Source organism: Corvus hawaiiensis, chromosome 26 (genome assembly GCF_020740725.1).
Source record: "Corvus hawaiiensis isolate bCorHaw1 chromosome 26, bCorHaw1.pri.cur, whole genome shotgun sequence".
NCBI lineage: Eukaryota > Metazoa > Chordata > Aves > Passeriformes > Corvidae > Corvus > Corvus hawaiiensis.
Genome location: NC_063238.1, coordinates 32,183,210 through 32,203,063, shown reverse-complemented (window position 1 = coordinate 32,203,063; position 19,854 = coordinate 32,183,210). Strand labels below are relative to the sequence as shown.

Genomic DNA, 19,854 nt, shown 5'->3' with positions numbered 1-19,854 from the left:
GTGAAAGACGTAACGTAAGGGGAAAAGAGAAAGGCAACCTAGAAAGGTATACAGCCCTCAGCCAGAGCCTGCTAGTCACATGTGCAAATTGTGTGTGCTACTAATGAGGCTGAATTCTAGGCAAGATAGTTGGGGATTACACAGTAAAGGTACCCACTCATCTTCTTCCAGGTGAGCTAAGGGAGCTGCTGGCTAGAAGCCAAACCTAACAGGCTCTTCTTTACTGTAGGGTATGGATAGACCCCCTCCCAGTCAGGGATAAGCAGGAAGATGGTCCTGGGATGTACAGGACAGCCTCTCCATGTCTGTATCGGGCTAAAGCAAAAGTGTTCCAAATCTATGCTTCCAGCTTAAATGACCATGTTCGAGCTAAATCTTAGTCTCCAGTGCTGTTCAAAGCTGTTTATTGAGTCACTTTATAACTTACCTTGTTTGTAGATAATGAATTGCCCTGTGCTCAAGCTTTTGGGTTGGCATTTTGCCTTCCTCTCCTCGTTAGCTGACCCAAGTTGCCATCCCAAATACACCTGCCAGTCTTTTGACTTGGGCATGTCGACATGTGAAATCTCACATCCACAGTTGGCACAACTACCTCATCTCATAGTTACTCTCTGCATTTGCCCATATATAATTTTAAAAATAAGGCTAAATAATATTTATACTAAATAATGTTTATACTACATCCTTTAAAATAAAACCATTGCCCAAAAGTGGTGAAAAGAAGAAATGTATTTCCTTCTCATTGCATTCTGTCCCCTGAAGAGCTAATGCAATTGTTTTGAGTTAAAAATCGAATACAGAATTACCATACAAAAGCTTGCCACTTTTATTTGCATACAAAACAGAAATGAAAGAGGTTCACAATAAATTATCAGTGTGCTCCCATGGAACATTCTTGCGTATTTGTTTTAGGTGAGTTAAGAAAACAGTGGTCTGTTAATATAAGAAATCTTTGCAAAAAGATAATAAGCTGGGTGCAAGGACGCCTGATGCATTGTTCTCCAGTGGATTTAGTCAGGTTACTCTGCTAGTAAAATAATTCATCCAAAACAAACAGAAAGTAATCAACTGGGAAAAAATGGATAACAAGACATTAACTTTTAGCCGGATGTATTTTTTTCAATAGAGTTTGAAGAGTGAATGGAAGAGTACTCCAGAGAAAGATCTACAAGTGACCTTTCATCATCATCTAGCACCAACCCACTAACATACTAAACTTCTGGCATGCAAGATAATTACCATTATTTGTTGTGTCAACTGGCCATGTATACTTTTCCTTTTACATAAGAGCCTGTAAACATCTTCAGTGACAGGTGAGGCACCTGGACAAAAGGCCAAACACAGATGCACATAAAATGTTTCCCTTTTTTAAACAGTTCACTGAGAGGGGCTTTTTCCATCCTTTGTGCGTACTGGACTCTGGGCGCTCCTTTTGGCGATCCTCCTTGCGAAGCGACTGATTCCCGGGGATCTCAGCTCAACAGCTTCCATCTCTTCTTGAACAGGAGTAAACTCTGGTTGAGCAAGATGAGGTGATGGATAGGACTGGGAGTATGGTAAGGGGTAGGACCCGTGAACTACGTACGGCTGTTGCTCACCATCATAAAGGTCCTCAGGGTCATAGATTTGGTAGGAGTTATGTGGCAACTGCACTACTGGGATGTCTTGATCAGTTGGCTCACCGTATCCACCTTAACCCACCACCACCAAGAGTATTCATACGGTTAACACAGGAGAAGGGGAGTAGAAAATTAGAGCATTCATTAGGAAATTGACATTTTACATATAGATGCATTTCTATATCATGTGTGTGAGTATATATATATATAATCTTTAAATACACATCTTTTATTCACATAAAGGAACAATGAAAACATTTAACAAAATTAATAAGCTGGAGCAATTGGAAACCCACCAACAGACAGCCAAGTTAGTTGGAAACCACCACCACAATTTGTCAAATGTCCAGTTGTAATACTGTGCTCATTACACACTGCACACTCTGCCTGCTATAGCTTATTCCAATTATGGGCTAGAATACATGACTAGCAGGCAAAAATGGGTCAGGCAGTAATTTTTAGCAGTGCCAGGAAGCCAAGTGCATGTACAGCAGCTGTAAGTTCATTAGTGGTAGTCATTATCGTTGCTGGAAAGCACAGAGCAGTTCAGCATCCATCTCTGACCTTCAGCCCAATGAGACCTGAACCAGAATGAGCCTTTCACCTTCTGGATTGGTAGCCATTGTAAGGAATTGGGCCTTAAAACAGGAAATGAACAACGGGGAGGGGAAGTGAGGAGGAAAGGATAGGAAGAGACGACAACAAAAACATTCAGGTAAGTAAAACATACAAATCAGCTCGGGGGCAGATTAAACTGTAAACATCAAACAAATATGCCTTATGTGTAACATTTGTAGTGACTAGTGCTTTACTAATAAATTTTGATTTTAGGTTGGGTGATACAATATTTGGTAGTTGTGTTAACTTCTTCCCATGGCCTCTCCGTGCTATAACGAGGTGGGAAAGTAGGATACAGAGAAGATGTAGAAAGAATAATTTTCTTCAGATGGCTTCACTGGTTAATGATGGACACGTGCATTCCTGTGCCAGGTTACACTACTACGGGTTTAGTAAGGGTCATGCTCTCATGCCACTCAGAGGCACATGGAAGGGGAGGTTGAGCAACACGTTTGAAAAACTAGAAATGTAAAAACTCTGCTGTCACAAACATGAGGTGGTGGGGCTTCAGCACAGACCATTGAGATGGAGCAGGCTCATACAACTACACAAACAGGTACAGGACAAAACCCAGTAGGCGGGATCAGTTTTACAGGCTGGGATCAGACAGTGGTCACTTTCCTTTGGTCACTACAGTGGGTCACCTTCTCGTTGTGCTGCAGTCCCACAAAGTACAGCCACACTGGACACACAGATTTTTAGCGAGCTACCACATTTTAGTGCAAGGTTCACCAGTAGCCTCCATCTCACTTGGGCTGTTAGAAAATGCCACCCTCACCTCTGCAGCTGCCCCAACTCCTGACTACTCACCTCCCATGCCATACCCAGCGCAAGAGGACGGGTCACAGTACCCTGGAGGCCCAGCAGGACCCTGTGAGCCTGGGGATCCTGTGTGACCGGCAGGACCTCGTGGGCCTGGAGATCCCGGTGGTCCCGGGCTGCCTGTTCGACTTTCTCCAGGAGGTCCTGCATAAAACAGGGAGATGAAACATGAGCAGTGTCTTTCATGAGAGCAGGGATTTGAGGCCACCTTTCCTGGCCTGGAAAACATGACACTGAGAGTGCTATAAACACTTCCAGGAGACAGTTTGAGTGGAGGCACAAGGCATCCTGGCTCTGACTCCCCTGGGCAAGCTGAGGGAAAGACTTCAGCCTCTGGCAAGGAAGACAGAGCAGCAGCCTGAGAGGAGACCCACTCCCAGTGAGCCTCCTCTCTGGCTGCTGCTTCATCTTCCTTGCCAGAGACAGCTTTAAGCCAGAGCTCGAGCAAATGTTTCACCAAACATCAGACTTCTGGAAAGGGATTTTTGTGGGGAAGGGACAGCCCTGGATGCCTGCACAGCTCTTGATTCCTCCCATTCCCTTTCAATACAGTTTTGGGGTAATGCTGTGACTTGATACCAGTGCCTAATGGCCAGGATATCCTAATGAAGTCCCAGTTTTACTCCTGTTTCGACAGGACATGGATATCACCCTCTCTACTTTTTCAGGAGCTAAATATAAATCCATGTGATATAATGTGCTTAATTATTTTATGTTTCTCCGTCAACTCACATTTAGGTATGACCTTGAGTCAATGAGAAAACAAATTCAATTAGTCCAGATTAATTTTTCCATTTCCAGAACCCATGTCTGAAAAAAAAATACTTAAAACATTTTTAAAAGGTGGGCTTGGAAAAGCAGTTTATCATAGGGGAAATGAAAATACTTGTGTGATGGGTGACACCATCATGTGGTGTATCACAACATGATAATACATAGTAAGAACATTATGACGATTACGGTGCCTGAACTGCTACTCTTCTGGTACTTAAGGAGAAAGACAGAGCTGATCTAAGCTGCTTCACATATCGGTTGGAGTGGTCTAATCCTGATGCCTCAAATCTAAGTTTACCTGTGGATCCTGGTGGGCCTCGGGGTCCTTGTGTTCCAACACCTGGATTGCCTTTTTCTCCTTTCTCACCTGGTAAACCTAAGGAAATAGTACTCAGTCACATTTTGATCAAGAGTGTGAGCAGCGTTTATTATTTAAGCAGGATTATAGTTCCATATGTTATTTTTCATCTAAAAACAGATGTCAGAGAAGGAAAGATGTGAAAATTAAAAATTATTTGGTTCTTTTTCCATCCCTCCCCTAACAGCCTCTGAAGAGAAATGTCATTCCTGGGATCTTAAACATTCCTGCTGCCATGGTGGTTTCATTGAGATGGTATGCAGAGGCATCGGCCAGTTTCCACGCTGCACTTCCTATGGAAAGCTGCCTCTGGACTACACCAAGGTGCAACTATTGTAAGTCAAAAGAGTCTTCCAAGCCTTGTAGCTATAAATTACTGTGTGGCCCAGAAAAGTCGAATTCTTAGTGCTACAGCAAATTTTCCTTCAAACATTCACCCACCAAAGAGTGGTTCAGCACAAGATGGTTCTATGCATACATGGAGAAAGTTGTTATCGGTTATGGCAGTCTTGTTAAACATGAGAAAGGAGTTTCATCACACTCGAAATGTGACCCCCAAAGGAAGCCCAATCTGAGTGCTTCCCAGTCTTGAAACTCTGATATTCCAACATGCACAGCCAGTGAGTTGTGTTCCTACACTCGCTCGTGGCACTAAATTTCTCTCCTTGTGTCTGATGCATGGAGATCACAAATCTAGTCATTCAGAGAAAGAACTGCTTACTTCCAGCTTTCCATCTCCTTCTGCACTACCTCTATGGCATCCTATAAAAACACTTTCTATATGCAGCCATCACAATAAGCAGTGTTGAACTATAGTAGGTGTCAAAACTATAAATTCCAGACCCTGAGTTTCCACTGGTGACTTGAAAATTCTTGTAAAGTCTGTGTTTAATTTGGATGGTTCAAAGACACCAAATCCAGGCTGGTTTGTGGGACTTCCCCCCCATTTTCCAGACCTCCCTCCCAGCACTGGTAATTGCTCTCCTGATTCACAGCTTCCCCACTTTCAGAGTCAAAGCCTATGCACAGCACCTTTATCAACACAGAGCAGAAAGCAAACAGTTCCTGCCCTGGATGGGGCAGTATCTATAATTCCAGCTGACTGGGTTCCCTCCTTCCCCTCTGCTCAGGTAACTGCTACCTCTTAGGGCAAAACAGCTGGAGAACCCCTCATTTTTGTAAGGAATCACAGAATATGCTGAGTTGGAAGGCACCACAAGGATCATCGAGTCTGACTCCCAGCCCTGCACAGGACCATCACCAAGAGTCACACCATGTCCCTAAGAGCATTGTCCAAATATTTCTTGAGCTCCATCAGGCTTGATGCCGTGACCTGGGGAGCCTGTTCCAGTGCCCAACCACCCTCTGGGTGAAGAACCTTTTCCTAATAATCAGCCTAAACCTTCCCTGACACAACTTCAGGCCTTTCCCTCAGGTTCTGTCACTGGTCACACAGAGAAGAGATCAGTGCCGGCCCCTCCTCTTCCCCTCATGAGGAAGTTGTAGACTGCAATGAGGTCTCTCTTCTGTCTCCTCCTAGCTGAAGAAACCAAGAGACCTCAGCCCCTCCTCATAGGGTTTCCCCTCAGGGAGTCATAGAAGATCTTTTTCACCTTCTTAAGCTAATTTCTAATGGAAGCAACTAAGTAAATAAAAAGTCTAAGTGTAGAAAAAACAGTAATTAAAACCCAACGGTGGCAAAGAATTGCTTACATCGAGTTTATCAAATGAGAGTCTGAGGAACTGAAGTGGATTCAGTATCTGCTGAGGACTTCTGGGTCTTCTGCAGGAACAAGAGGCTTCCAGGGCGACATATTGTGTGCCCCAACCACATGGAAAACACAGGCCACACCACTGCAACCAGTAAATCCACACTGAGCATATAATTTTTAACTGAAGCATGATGACCCCTTTGTCTTACCTCTACAAGGTTCTTTGCCGCTGTCCTGGCATAGTTAAGGTATTGCCTGTTTCCCTTTTCTGCCTTTTATCTCCTTCAATTGCATAATTTTATGGGGAGGGTGGTGGTGTTTTTTTCCAGATGCCTAAAATTTGCTTAGCCCTTCTTCAAACATACACAGAAACTAATCTATGGCAATTCTCTGCCTGTGCTGCAGGCCTTGCAACAAGGTAAATGCATCCAAATTATCTCTTACCACACAGGACCTGAAAGGAAAGGCTTGCCGTTTGCAAAAGGCGAAGTCTGTTTGTGTGAAATGCTTTTTTCCTAAGAAGACTGACCCATTACAACCATCTGGAATCTAAACAGATGTTTAGTACAAGGACCATTGCTTATCCTACTGCATGCTAACATTACTTGGCAACTTCAAAGACAACAGCCACAATGTTGTACTCAATTATAATTATTAACACACACAAAACTACACAGCCATGTGTGATGTTCACAGGATAAAATGTCAGTAAGAAATGCTAAACGTGGAACAAATCTACACAGGCTAAGAAGAAAATGTTCATTCTGGAATAAGTGATGAATCTCTTGTGCAGGGCAAAGCTTCTTTAAAAGCAAACACTGAAGGCCAAGATAAAAGTCTGCATCAGGTTTCTCTTAGTCTGATTTCCAGTAAAGTTTACCCAAGTTAAAGAGAACATAAACACTGACGCAAAAATATCCTACTCCTAAGGCAAAATGCTTATGAGTTAAAGCCATGGGCTTCCCTGACAGACTTAAGAGACTCATAGACCTCTTGATTTGCTCCTAATAAATAGCAGAATATTCAAAATTCACCCAAGTCATCTTTGGTGCCAGTAGGACACAGCTTACAGAAAGCCAACCAGACAAGCCATCATTCTCGTAGGTTACTGCTTTGTAGGTTACTGCAATGGCTAACTGCCCTCAGAATGAAAGCATGTATCAAAACTTGCCGTTTGAGTTGAGTGCCTTCAGGTTCCAGGAACTGCTTTCATACCTGTGCTATGGCCATGCTTCAGCAATACCATCAAACTATCTCCCCCCTTCATGCCAACCATGGGTTTATATCTTGTCCCCATCCTCTTAAGTTCAGCCCCATGGAGATCACAAGCAACAGAAATCAATTATTTCCAACCCTTCACTAAAGATAACTCTGATAGCATCAGTTATTGAAAACAAAACCAAGCTCATGAACACATTTTCTAGCAAAGAAAATTAAATTTCCATGGTTTCCACACAAATGAAAATCTCAGGTGTTCTTTATCTAATTTTGTCTTTAAGAGAATACTGTCCTGTGAGAACTACCTACTGCATTTAAATAAAATTAAACTGCTACCAAAAATGTCTTCTTTTAAAGATGTTCAGCTGTGAGCATAGTGCATAATAACACAGGGTTGTGATTTTTTTCTTTTTTAATTCAGATGAAGCTAACATTGGAAATAAAAATATTTAATTGATGCAACTGGCAAAAGTTACATTTAATTCCACTGGAATTTTGCCATCACAGCTGTAAATGTGGCTTTTGATAACACATGTTTAACTGGCTCTTTCATATGAAGCCAGGAAGCAAATAAGGATGAAGCTGTGCTTGAGGACATTAAATTTCCCAGTGACAGCTTAGGTATTTATTGTACTTTAATCATAGTGGGATGGGCCAAGTAGCTGTAAGTTTTGTGTACCACTTCAGGCCACATAAGAGCTGAAGTCTATCTGGTAATAGAAATACTGCACTTTCACAACATCTGAAGGCTAGCAGTGCCTCAGAATAATTTTTACTATGGCCTTTCCATTTTTCCTCAAAGTTGAGAAAACTACCCATATATTATAAAAATAACTGGAAACCAAAAAGAAGAAAAAGACATGTTGACTCTCGGTTTTTATATTATTTTGCAGAGGGTCAACTACTTCCTGGGCACTCAGAAGCCAGACACTAGTTGTTGAAGTCCCAGTTCATAAACAAAACCAAAACAAAATATGTTCAAACTAGCTGAAAGAAAACCAGGAAACAGTGCTGTGAACTAGTTAAAATTCAAACAGAGATGAGTGCTGTGAATAATCAATGTTCGGGTTTTTTCCAAACCCCTATACTTATGCATATAAGCAAAGAGCAAAATTCTAGTAATTTATCTGGGATTATGTACTGTAGGGGCCTGGTAATACAACGTGGCCTCTCAGCTGGAAACAGACACTGAGAACTGAATCTGTCAAGAGAATGACTAGTCCTTTCTCACTGAGGTGGTCTCTCTTAGAAGGACCAGCTCAGTGTGTTACTACTGAGAGGAATTCCATCCAGGAATAGGACATCATTGACCTAGAAGTTCAAGTGGAGGTTTCTAACAGAACTCCAAACACTCTCTCAAACATCTGATTAATGCTTGGCAGAGTGACAAGGTAAACAAGGGAAAAGAAGCTATTGGCCAGGCAAGTTAGCAGGGAAGCCCACTGATGTCTCTCACTGCTGACATTTTCCAGTAAAGCTCTCTTTGCTGCACCATTTCTAACCAGTTCCACACGCTGCTTTCTGAAGTGCCCCCTTCTTACAGGCTGGGATTGAATAGGTGGAAGGCAGGAGAGGTGAGCAGGAAGAAACACCTGGCCTCCACCCACCTTTTATCTTCCCGCTCTACCAGCGCCTTGCCACTCAGCTCAGAGCCAGTAACAGGCTCTTGCAGCAATCCCAACAGTCTGAGGGGAAAAAAGCAACACTTCCGGATAAGCAAACTGTTGTTTTTTCCTTCTAATGGCTATTACTAGTTAGCACACTCTATTGCAGGGCATTTTCTGAACTTAGAGGTGAAGCCTGACTTTCAGAGTTGCTAATCTGGCACTGGGCTTGAACATAAAATTGGCTTCATACACAGCCAAAATGCTGATGACATTAGTGAAAAGAAACACATTGTTCATAAAGACTTCCAGGTGGCTGGCTGGAGATCTTCAGGACAAGACTATACATTGTTATACAAGTGAAATGCAAGCGGTGCTTCAGAACACAGCAAGGGATGGAGTCTGATCATTTACCATCCTCTCTGTAGTCACTGGAAACTTAAAAACTCTTCCTTCCACCCAGAAGCTGAACAATTTTAGTCTGCTACTTCCCTGTTTGATATGTAGTTAGGAGTTAAGTGAGAATTGGGAATGCACAAAAAACTTCCAATCATTTTCCACAAGCATGAAGCTGGTTAAATAATTTTTAATTTTCATTTTTGCATTTTGGGGTTGGCTTAGAGCAATTCCTTAGAAATGGATTCAGAAATATTCCAAGGGTCTGTAGCAAAAGGTATCTTCCTGCTCAATAAAGTGCTACTACATCAAACACACATCAGTCTAAAAATTCAGTTGCTTCTGAAGAAATTGAATCCTCAAGGAGTAAAAAATTATTATACACTTTTGCCTAGTTTCTGAAGGAGCTCCTTCCTCTTTCTTACAGATTCTGTTCAAGGCTCCAGTTACATGAATGTCCTAAAATCCATTTTCACTCCAAATAAACTAGACAATTATTTTGTCTTAAAGTTTATGCATGGATTCTTGTTTCTTGAAACAACCTCATTTTAATCTGCAAGTATGGTAAAACATTCCCAACATTTGGTATTTCATTTTATGAAAATCTGCAGAGAGCTCTGGCTGACTGTAGTCCTGAAGGATGCTTGATTAGAGCTTTCTCTCTACCAAGTATAAAACTCCTCACAAGAACTACCTGCCAAAATCATCAGTTATCAGTTATCCATATATAGAGAGGAAAAGGGTAATAGAAAGGAAAAGGGCAATAGTCTTTTTAATGTGCTTTTACCCTTTCTGTACTCTATTGCCAGTGCTGCTTCCCAGGCATTAACACTGTCTGCAGTGGGCTGACCCACATCACATTTCATTTAAATAACTGTATCTAATCACTCTGTGATTTCACAGTATACAACATGCATGTCTGGACCTCAGCACAGCAAATACAATAGAAAGTACAAGCTAAATGTCAGACATGTTCCTTTTTTTGTAGCCTGGCATTTCGGTTGCCCCATTCCCGAAGTCCTAGCTTGAACAGCCTCTTCCCAAGAAGCCATTTAAAATATGCTAGTATTAGCATGGAATCAAGTATCCTGAAATCTGCATTCAGCGTCTCCAGATCACTCTTTTTAAAGTCAGTTCCTCAGCTGCTGTCTCTTCCAATCTTCTTTTCTACTTGTCTCACGCTCCCTCATTCTTCCTTTCTGGACAGTGTCTGGTTTTTGCTCAGCTGGAGCAGGCAGCAGCATGACTGAACGGTCAGTACCTGAAACTTTGCCTCTTTTTTTCAAAATTACAGTCTTGAGGGCAAGACTCACAGGTTCACTCAAAGACTTTCTATTAAAAACAATGTTTTAACTATGGTCATAATGGCTACTGTGAACTGGAACTATTAAGTTCCTGAACAGCCTTCATAGCAATTAATTTTTAAAATCCTAGTCAGCAGATTTTGTAACAGCAACACCAATTCACTGCTTTTGAATATCACATTTGTCTCTTGGGTTTTTGGTCACCTCATGTGATATTCTTCAAAGCACTTTCGCAATTATAGATCTACTCAGTATTACCTTCTGAGGTTAGTGCTACTCTGGGACACAAAAGATTGCCAGGGTTGCACAGAGAGAGAGTAAATCAAACATGGAGCTTGTTTTGTTGTTAGACAGTGCTCATGGAGGAAAGGAGAGGGGGATCTAGCCTACATGTAAGAATACAGAAGAGAATTCTTGTAAATGTTAAGTGTATTACTTCTCGCTGACCTCACCATTTCCTCTTTTTTATCCTCTCTACTCCTCAAACTAGAAATTTTTCTCTCTTCTTATCAATATTGCTCCTTTCAGATGATCATGACTCAGAAATACCTAGACTGACACATTTTGTTATCAGAAAAGCTCAACTTTTCCCCAACATACACATCAGTTTTGCATCTAACTTTCTTCAGTTGTTCTTTTGCTTATTTAGAGATTCTGCTCCCTTCAGAGCCTCACTAAGATGAAACATGATGTGATGGATGTGCACAATTAGATTCCACCAATATTTAGCAGTTTAAACATTAAACCTCTGTCAGATTCTACCAAATCACACTCGGCAAAGCCTGCATGACCTTCATGACAGAGTCTCCAGAGCCTTCATTACAGTCTGTGTTAAGCTCACCAGTTAGCCAATGAGAAAACTGTTGCTTTCACATTTACACAGGAAACAAAAGCTATTAGACTGTATCAGGAAAGGGAGGTGTAATTTTGTATTTGTGAAGTATGCAGCCTACCTCTTTCTCCTGGTCTTCCTGGCTGACCGGGGCTTCCTGGAAACCCTTGCATGCCTGGTGATCCTTGCTCACCCTGTGGCCCTGGAGCCCCTGGCCGACCTGGCTCACCAGGAGGTCCCGCGATGGTTCGTGTTGAGACAGACTGGCTTGGAATCTGGTTCAGAATTGAGTTATATCTTGCCATATGACCTGTCAGGAAAAATTCATAATTTTCAAGTAGCAGTGGAAAATCTGGTTCAGCAAAGTTTGAACAGAGTACTGGCAGGTTGTCAAGGCTGTGGTCTGTCATGCTTTGGTATTATGAAGTTGTGCGCTTGTTAGGGGAGAAATAGTAGTTTAGGGAGGGCATAGAAAATGGGAGAACTATTGTGCAAGATTTTATTTTCTTACTTTGGTAAAGGTTTTGGGGGCATTGGTATTTTATGTCTATAAAAATTTAAAATTCTTGCAGCAGAAGCTTCTGTATAGTGTCACAGCTTGGAGACAATTCCAGCTTTTTTTTAGATGGCTGATGCTAATCAGCTCTAGTTGGACATAAATCCGGTTGAACATAAATCTAGTTGGAACATAAATCCCAGCTGTCTAGTATAAAACAAACAGGTCTCCTTGGATATTTTGAAAGGTGTCATATTTGTAAGTAACTGTGGCAGGAAAAGTTTCATTCTAGAGAGAGAAGCATATGGACCATCCATGTACTTGCCTTGGATGAGCTGTTCACACACTTGACGAGCAACAGCCCGGACCATTGCCTGGGACTGGAGATCGCCCTGGATAACAACAGCAGCAGTGTCATGAAACAGTTCCTTGACTCAGTTCTGTGCTGAAAGCACTTTGAGCAATGAAAGATATTTATTACTGCTGACACATTATATCCTCACAGATGAGAAAGGAAAGCCAAAGAATTCCTATTTCTCTTTTTGGCCAGCAATCAGAGGTCTGAGAAGATAACCCTAATAAGAGATTTGGAGACATGCTTACTGCCACATACTTCCCACCTTCAAAATATTAATGTAGCTATATATAAGACCATGTCTGGAAAAGAAGGAAAGTTTGCTTAATTGCAAAGAGAAAACTGCTGTGCCTGTAAACACAGAGAAACATAAATTGTCAGGAAAAGCTCTTTTTGAAACACAAGGCCAGGCAGGAAACAAACCACGGCTAACATGAACATAGACTTACCCGTTCACCCCTTTCACCCTTAGCTCCAGGAGGACCCTATGAAAAGATTCAGTACAAAATTAGTTCTCATTTTGTTCTGCTTAAAATTTTTAACACCTAAATATTGTCTTCCTTGCAGATTCATAGAAAAGGGAGAAAAAAATAAACAATAAACAAGCTTTGAGGAGGTTCTGTGACAGTAACAAATACACTCATTTCAGTACTCTACAGAATGTTCACCTTTGGCAATTACATGGGAACAATGACTTTCTCAGGTGCTTGTCACACACTGAATTCCCTTGTTCACAGTAGCAGCAAGGACAGGCCACCACATGATGCATTTCACATGGCTGAAACAGGTCTAATTTTTGCAAAATAGCAGCCTGAAATTTGCTGTAGTGAGCCTCTGCATCCACTATGAACAGAGTCAGCAATGGGATTAAACTGCACAGAAAATTACATATGACATTAAGGATAATGTAATACTGTAATGATGGTGAGGAGGATTATGGATTGGAACAAGTCGTCTAGGGCAGTTACAACTCCACCAATGTCAGGTTTTGGGGTGGGCTACACATTTCTCAGGAACTCCTAAAGCAAGGAAAGGTCTATTGGTCAGAGCCCTGTATGGGCCATCCACTTGAGAGCTGGACTTGATGATCCTTGTGGTTCCCCTCGAACTCAGACTACTCTGTGCTTCTGCATAGGTAACCAGCCAGCTGATACATGGTTAAAGCACAGCTTAGTCTATCCTTGGAGAGAAGAAAATCCTACAAAAACTTAAAGATTGTTTCTAAGGCCTCTATAACTCTACGTTTTGGAATAGATTGTTACTGAAGCTCAGTAATTTTTCAGCCACCTGTTTTTTTCTGCACTACTAGAGTCTAACCATGCACAGCAGAGCTCTTACATGACTCACAGGAATATCTACATTCTAGAAAATTTAGTTCAATATCTGGAACATGTGTTTGGACAGGAACTGCACAGTCAACATGTTATATATTGATAGTAAAAGTTCCATAGCGCCTCAAATCTCCTTTGCATCTTCCATGATCACACTTAGAAACTATGTAGAACTGGGCATTAGGTTATTATCTTCACTTATGTATTATCAGTCAATTTAATTTCATTTCCACTTAACCATAGGAAAATGCTTGCATTGGCCTAAATCTCCAAACCAAACTGGATTTCGGAAGAAAATTTTCTATTCTACAAATAGAGTCAGAAATGCACACTGTCCCATTCTGATGTCTTTAAAAATTAAATAGAATGTTTACTATAATAGATGGGAAAAAGCTGAGCAGGCTTCATAATTAAACAAGTAGTCAAATGTTAAAATATGAATACATAATAGTGTCTGAACTCTTACAGAAAAAAAGAAGTCCACTATAAATTTTCTCTTTTACATAATTTACACACTCATTTCATAGTTGTATTCCTTTCTTCCAGTCAAACTGTTTTGTTCTGGGTTTTTTTTTTTAATAATAATAAAAAATAATGTCTGGGAGACGAACTTAATATTGGAGGTTCCTAATACTAATTTTAGATATAGAGGATATAATTTTGCACACTATGAAACTGATAGTCAAATTTATAATAGCAATCTAGAAAAAGCCCTAGTCATTATTCATTTGTTCTGATGTAAACACCAAGCAACCACAAAAGACAGATTTTTATTCATATATTATTTTCACAGTTTGGAAATCAGAATAATATTTTGGAAATATTCATGTTAATAAATGGCATACTTGAATTTCCAGAGAGTCACTTGAAGGGCAAAGGGGAAAAAAAAGAAGAAAGTAATTACAAAAAGACTACAAATTCACATAGTTGTGTTTTTAACTTCTGTGTTTTAATCTTGTGTTTTGACTCTCTAATCCCTATATTCCAAACATTGTATGTAAGACCAACAAATAAATTTAATTAGAAAGAATGAACAAGGCAAGGTCAATATGATGTTTAACTTAGCCCCTAACTGTGAACAGATCATAAGCAATAAATATTGAGGAGTTCTGTCCAAGAGTGAAGCCAGGCTCAGGAACCAACTAATGCACAACAGCAGACAGAGAAATACTAATTAGTTTCACTTACAGGAGCTCCAATATCACCTTGTGGCCCCTGACTTCCAGTAACACCTGGAACACCTGGAGCACCAGGTATGCCCTATGTGGAAAAAGAGAAAGAAAATAGTGGTGATGGCAATCAACATCCATGAGTCCTGATGGGAAGTGCACAGACAGTTCTGTCAGTCAAAGACTGGAGATTCCCAGAGGGAGGACTATGAAGTACAGTTTGCAGGAAAAAGAGCACCAAAAGCACAGCTCTGAGAAAATCACTTGAGGAAAATAACTTGGGTTGCTTTCTGGAACGGGCAGAAGTTGCTGAACCACTGGACTAAATCCTGTGATGTCAATACTGTGTTCAGGGGGGGCAACTCAGAATGTTCTTTGTAAAAACAAAAAGCTGGATTGGAGAATACTCAGTACCACCAGTAGCTTCACCTAATCTTTTCAGTCTATTAAGAAGGCATTAACTTTGCCTAGCTGCCCTGAGAAGACTGAGACTGCTTCTGAAGGCAACATACATCCTGCGTTAGAGGCTGGATGTAGCCTCTGCTGTCTTCCTTGATTACTCTTTGAGAGCACCTGTGCTCACCTCCAGCCTCCGGACCAAGTAAAACTTGGTGGTTCACTTCAGTTAACAGTCCAAATTGGAATTTTTGACAAAAAGAAAGTCTTGTTTCAAATGTTAAGAGCAGTAATTCCCTCTTTATAGTGCAGTTACTTGACCAAGAACAAGTTATCAATCTATTGACAGAACAACTCTCTCCCCTTCCCATGGGAGACATTTTCTTCTTGAGCTAAGTAGGAGTGGAAAGAAATTACACTGGACAAGCAGCTCTCTGCCAACTCTGCGCATCGTGAGAATTCCAACTTCCCTTGGCCTTGCTCTATCCACTGTAGCATAGATAACAGTGTGACCTATGATCCCCCAAAATCCTGCTGACTTTTACAGTAACAAATTCTATGGGCAATACTCACCATTGGGCCAGGAGGTCCTTGTGGGCCTGTGGGTCCATCCTTGCCAGGAAAGCCCTATAGAAGATAAATAAATGCAATTTAATCAGCTTTTTATATGTACTTCATGAATCTGTTCTGTTCTGTTTCATCTAGAAGAAATATTTTACTTTTGTTCTTTAGTTTTGTTTTGCTTAGTTGTTGTGTTTGGTTGGTTTTGGTTGTTTGTTTTTTTTTTTTTAAATTAATACCTGTTGGTAGTGATTTCTTAGGAAAAAATTCCCTTATTTGCCCTGGGGAGGGTTTATTTCTGAAAAGGAGCCATAGTGTCACCAAGATTTAAAAAAAAAAAAAAATCCAGCTAGTCTCACACAATACTTTTGAAGTAAGAAAAAACAATACAAAATTCTTCATACTGGCAATTTTCACCTCTGAGTGAATTTCACTTAGAACACTTCTGTAGGGAAATAAATGAGAGGGTTTGCTGTCCAACCTCTCTACCACAAGGTCATATTTCTACATCTGCTCTCACTGGTTGCAAGTATTCACAGTCCTGCTGATGAGGTGCTGAAAGATGGCAACTGAGAGTGGGTCTCTCTGCCCAGCAGTGCTGTACATATGCTCCAGCTATCACTGAGGTCCTGAGTCAGGAAGCAGCAGGAATGTTCATGTGGTTTACATTATGAACGTGCCTCAGAGCTTCCAGAAATGAGAGCCAAAAACTAAAGATAACTTGGAAACTGGAAAGTGAGTACATCACAGAAAAAAAGACTGACCAGATGTAGAAGAAAATACACTATTTATTACTAAAGTATTCTTACAAATTAACCAATACATGCATTTTGTATCCACGTGCTATAAAGCATGGTTTTCTGACAAGCCTGGTGATTAGGCAATTCTTTAATTACTAAACAGCCTAAACAGGAGAAATATGGTTTTACCTCTGGCTCAAGACCAGTTTGAAAGGTGGTTTATGCGGGAAACTGTTTTATTGCTGAAAAGTTTGAAATGTTTATGGTGACACACAGAGTAAAGAACATTCCAGGCCTCAGTATCTCATGGAGCTTCAGAAGAAAAATTTACAACTTTTTTGCTTTGTACTTTTTTCCAAATCTTTGTTTCTGACATGGTTTTAGTAATGAATGTAACATATTCTACTAGTTTTATGCTTTGCATAATTTGGAAACTATTATTCAATTCTGCAATCATATGGCATGAAAAATGGCTGGAGAGTATTATTATCTGCCATATACCTGGAAAGTTTTTTTAAATCCTACTGGAAGGGTGTTTTGGTGGTAAAATAAGCCACACAGTCAATTCACATTATGTCATCCATGCATCCTTAGACTTGATAAGGAAATACCTTCCTATTTCACACTGTAGCCAGATGAAGTTGATACCTTCATATTTATGTTTCACTTTTAAAGCAAAGATGTAAAACCTACATTTATTTTTTCTCAGTTCCAAAGCAGGATGAAAACTGGTTTGACCATTTTAAGGGCTTAATGTATGGAGGAGGGAAATAGAGTGCTTTCCACTGACTTCTAGGATCTAGTGTGGATTCACACAAACTTTAAAAGAAAAATAAATCTGTATGTCCTTCCCTTCTCCCATCTCAGTCAAAGAGTAGAATTAACAGTATGATCAGAATTACATTTTCTTGGAATATATTTCACAATTTCTTTCCTCTGAGCAGTGTTCTTACTCTTGGCTGCTCAGTAATCACCTCCTGTCTATTCTCCTAGGGTTTATTTCTCTTGGCACTGTGTCTGTATCGTCCACAAAAGATCACCTCCTACTGTATTTGCTAGATGTGAAAATTGCTATATAGAAATTAAGTCAAAGAGAAGCCTGGTTCAAGAAAGAGTATGGCAATACCTATTCTCTCATGCTAAAGAAAGACTAAAGGTATTTGTTTGTGCTGCCAACAGGGTTTGAAGATGTTACTCAGACCACCTGATAGCCAGAATGCATCTGACACTCATTCTGAACTTCTGAGTAGAGAGCAGAGATTAGTAAGTACCAGGAAATTGGCAGGAAGACTGGGAATTTATTTATTCTGGCTCTTTCTTCCATAATTTTTGGGGTGTGTTATGTAGAAGAAAATAGAGCACAGTGAGAATTCACAAAGTTATATTCTGAGCACTGAAGCCTTATAGATGTTATTTAAACTCCCATTTATTGAATTCTCCTCTCTGCTTAACCATATCTAATCCAAGGAGGAATTACACAGCACAACAGCTCTTTCTCTCTGTCATCCAGCATAGAAATGACTCTGTACAAAGCCACTGATTCTCTCCCATGGAACTGCATATCCAAGAGGAGGATGGGACAGATTTTGATGTGTCACCTAGGATGTAGGTCTTAGAATCAAGGTGTATATAATTTTGGTAAGTTAACTTAAATCAAGACATATTTTGCTAATGGCATGAAAAAAAAGTTACAGAGAAACAGTGTAGCTTTGACAGAATTTTTATAAGGGATTTTATTTGCCAATATACAAATGGCATCACCTGTAAAACCTCAAGTCTGCTGAAGTCAGAAGTGCTGCTGACCTCATTATAAACTCTTGAGCTTTCTGTAGCCTGGAATTTGTTTGGGGGAACTTGTAGAGAGGTGATTTTTTAAGTAGGACTAAATACTGGCAAAAATTTAACTGAAGCTACTGAGCCAGGCTTGAAAGAGTTTCATGTAGAGCCTTTTAAAAAAACCCTGCAGCCTGGGACCCATGGCTGCCAATTCAAGCTCTGTCTTTCAACATTAAATGCTTGGGACTGTTGGCGAAACACAATCTGTTCTTTTTACTAAAACTCCTCTATACTGCTAGCTACAAATATGGAGCAGCAAGAAAGGACACCAAACAACCACAGCTACATCCATACGATAAAAAGAAATAATTTTATATTTGTAGAATCTTTTCTGATACTCTGGAAGCTGATGAGAGAGGAGGGGACTGTTCCTCATGTGGAGTCTGAGATGTAGATTTAACCACGTTACCAGACAGGTATAAAATATTATCATGCATATTCAGAATGTTGGCTTTACTATCAGAAAAAACTTTCTTTTTACTCTGATTCAACCTTCACAAGTATTTTTATTACATCCCATTCTTCTTCATAGGGAGGGTGTGTCATTATGAAAATGACCTTTTTATGAATTCACACAACTGACAGGGAAGATGTTCTATTTCTTTCTAAAACCCAAGAAAAAGCAAATAAACCAGGGACTAAAAACCAGAACTTCAGAAATACAAAAAGAAGCTTTACAGATTAAGTGTTGAATGACAGCATTAAGAAAGGAAAATCAAGCCCTTTTCTCAACTGATTTCAAAAATAAAATCAGAAAGTATGAACATTAGAAATCAAAACAAAAAGAAAGGAAAATGAACTGTAAAAGTGAAGTGATTCCAATTATCAGGAACTGTAGAAAAAAAATTGCCATTCCAGCATTTCATAAGTCTAATATCACATTATGCCCAGTTCAGCAAAGTTTTCAGAGATCGCCCAATAAATATCAGCCCTATGCTTACCTCTCATTAAAATCAGTGTGATTTAGCCATCTGCCTAAGTACTTTACAGCACTGGTACCACTATAATGAAAATACTTAAATGATCAATAAATACTAAAGAGGAAGGGATAACTAAACTAAGAATAACACAGAAAATGTCAGTTCTAGTAGTATAATACTTGCAAAACAGTTTGGCATCTTGGCTAACAGGAGGAAACCCAACAAAAGGAACATTATACAAAAAGGCAATTTACTTCTCAGGAATTTTCCAGTTCTACTTTGCTGCTGCAGTTATGCCCTTCAGAATTATCCCCTTTTCAAGTGCTAGGTCTTCAAAGAGACTGCGGTGAAATAATTGGGTTGGATCTTCGCCCATTAAAAGCAATTTTATGTTGTCATAACTTCACAGGAATCAAATGAGCTACAACACTATAAAAGCAGTATAGCATAATTATTTGTTGCCACAGAAATAATTACTGCTGGACAACATTGCATAAGGGTCGCACAGAGACAATACCAGGCTAACAGACCTAATTTTATGAGCTCTGGGCTGTTTATCCAGCTCCTGTAATTAACAGCAGAAGAAAGAGCACACATGAACAAAGCATTATTACCATATCTATAAAAAGAGGCTATTTATGTAATTGCCCTACCTTTTTATAGACAACAGTGGGGTATTCTACAGAATAAGCACCACATGACCCTTCCAGGCCATATCAAAAGCCTTTCATGCACTAGTCTTCCTCGGCTTTTCTCTGGAATGCCATCTCTCTGCAACAACCTGGTGATTCCC

General features: G+C 40.1%; 1 protein-coding gene across 10 annotated transcripts in view; it reads right to left on the bottom strand.

The window, feature by feature from the left end:
- Positions 1-802: 802 nt before the first annotated feature.
- Positions 803-19,854, bottom strand: part of COL14A1 (collagen type XIV alpha 1 chain) — a 115,340-nt gene continuing 96,288 nt past the window's right edge. For 5 of the 10 annotated variants that reach the window (XM_048286242.1, XM_048286240.1, XM_048286243.1 and 2 more), the window contains 8 exons: positions 15,578-15,631; positions 14,628-14,699; positions 12,558-12,593; positions 12,079-12,145; positions 11,379-11,567; positions 4,132-4,209; positions 3,048-3,203; positions 803-1,691 (listed from right to left, as the gene is read on the bottom strand). In XM_048286242.1, coding sequence (XP_048142199.1) covers positions 1,378-1,691; positions 3,048-3,203; positions 4,132-4,209; positions 11,379-11,567; positions 12,079-12,145; positions 12,558-12,593; positions 14,628-14,699; positions 15,578-15,631 — 966 coding nt within the window. In that variant the 3' untranslated portion in view covers positions 803-1,377. Of the gene's footprint in view, positions 2,258-3,047; positions 3,204-4,131; positions 4,210-11,378; positions 11,568-12,078; positions 12,146-12,557; positions 12,594-14,627; positions 14,700-15,577; positions 15,632-19,305; positions 19,491-19,854 lie in introns of those variants that run through there. The other 5 variants (XM_048286244.1, XM_048286245.1, XM_048286247.1 and 2 more) reach the window with 4 other exon arrangements.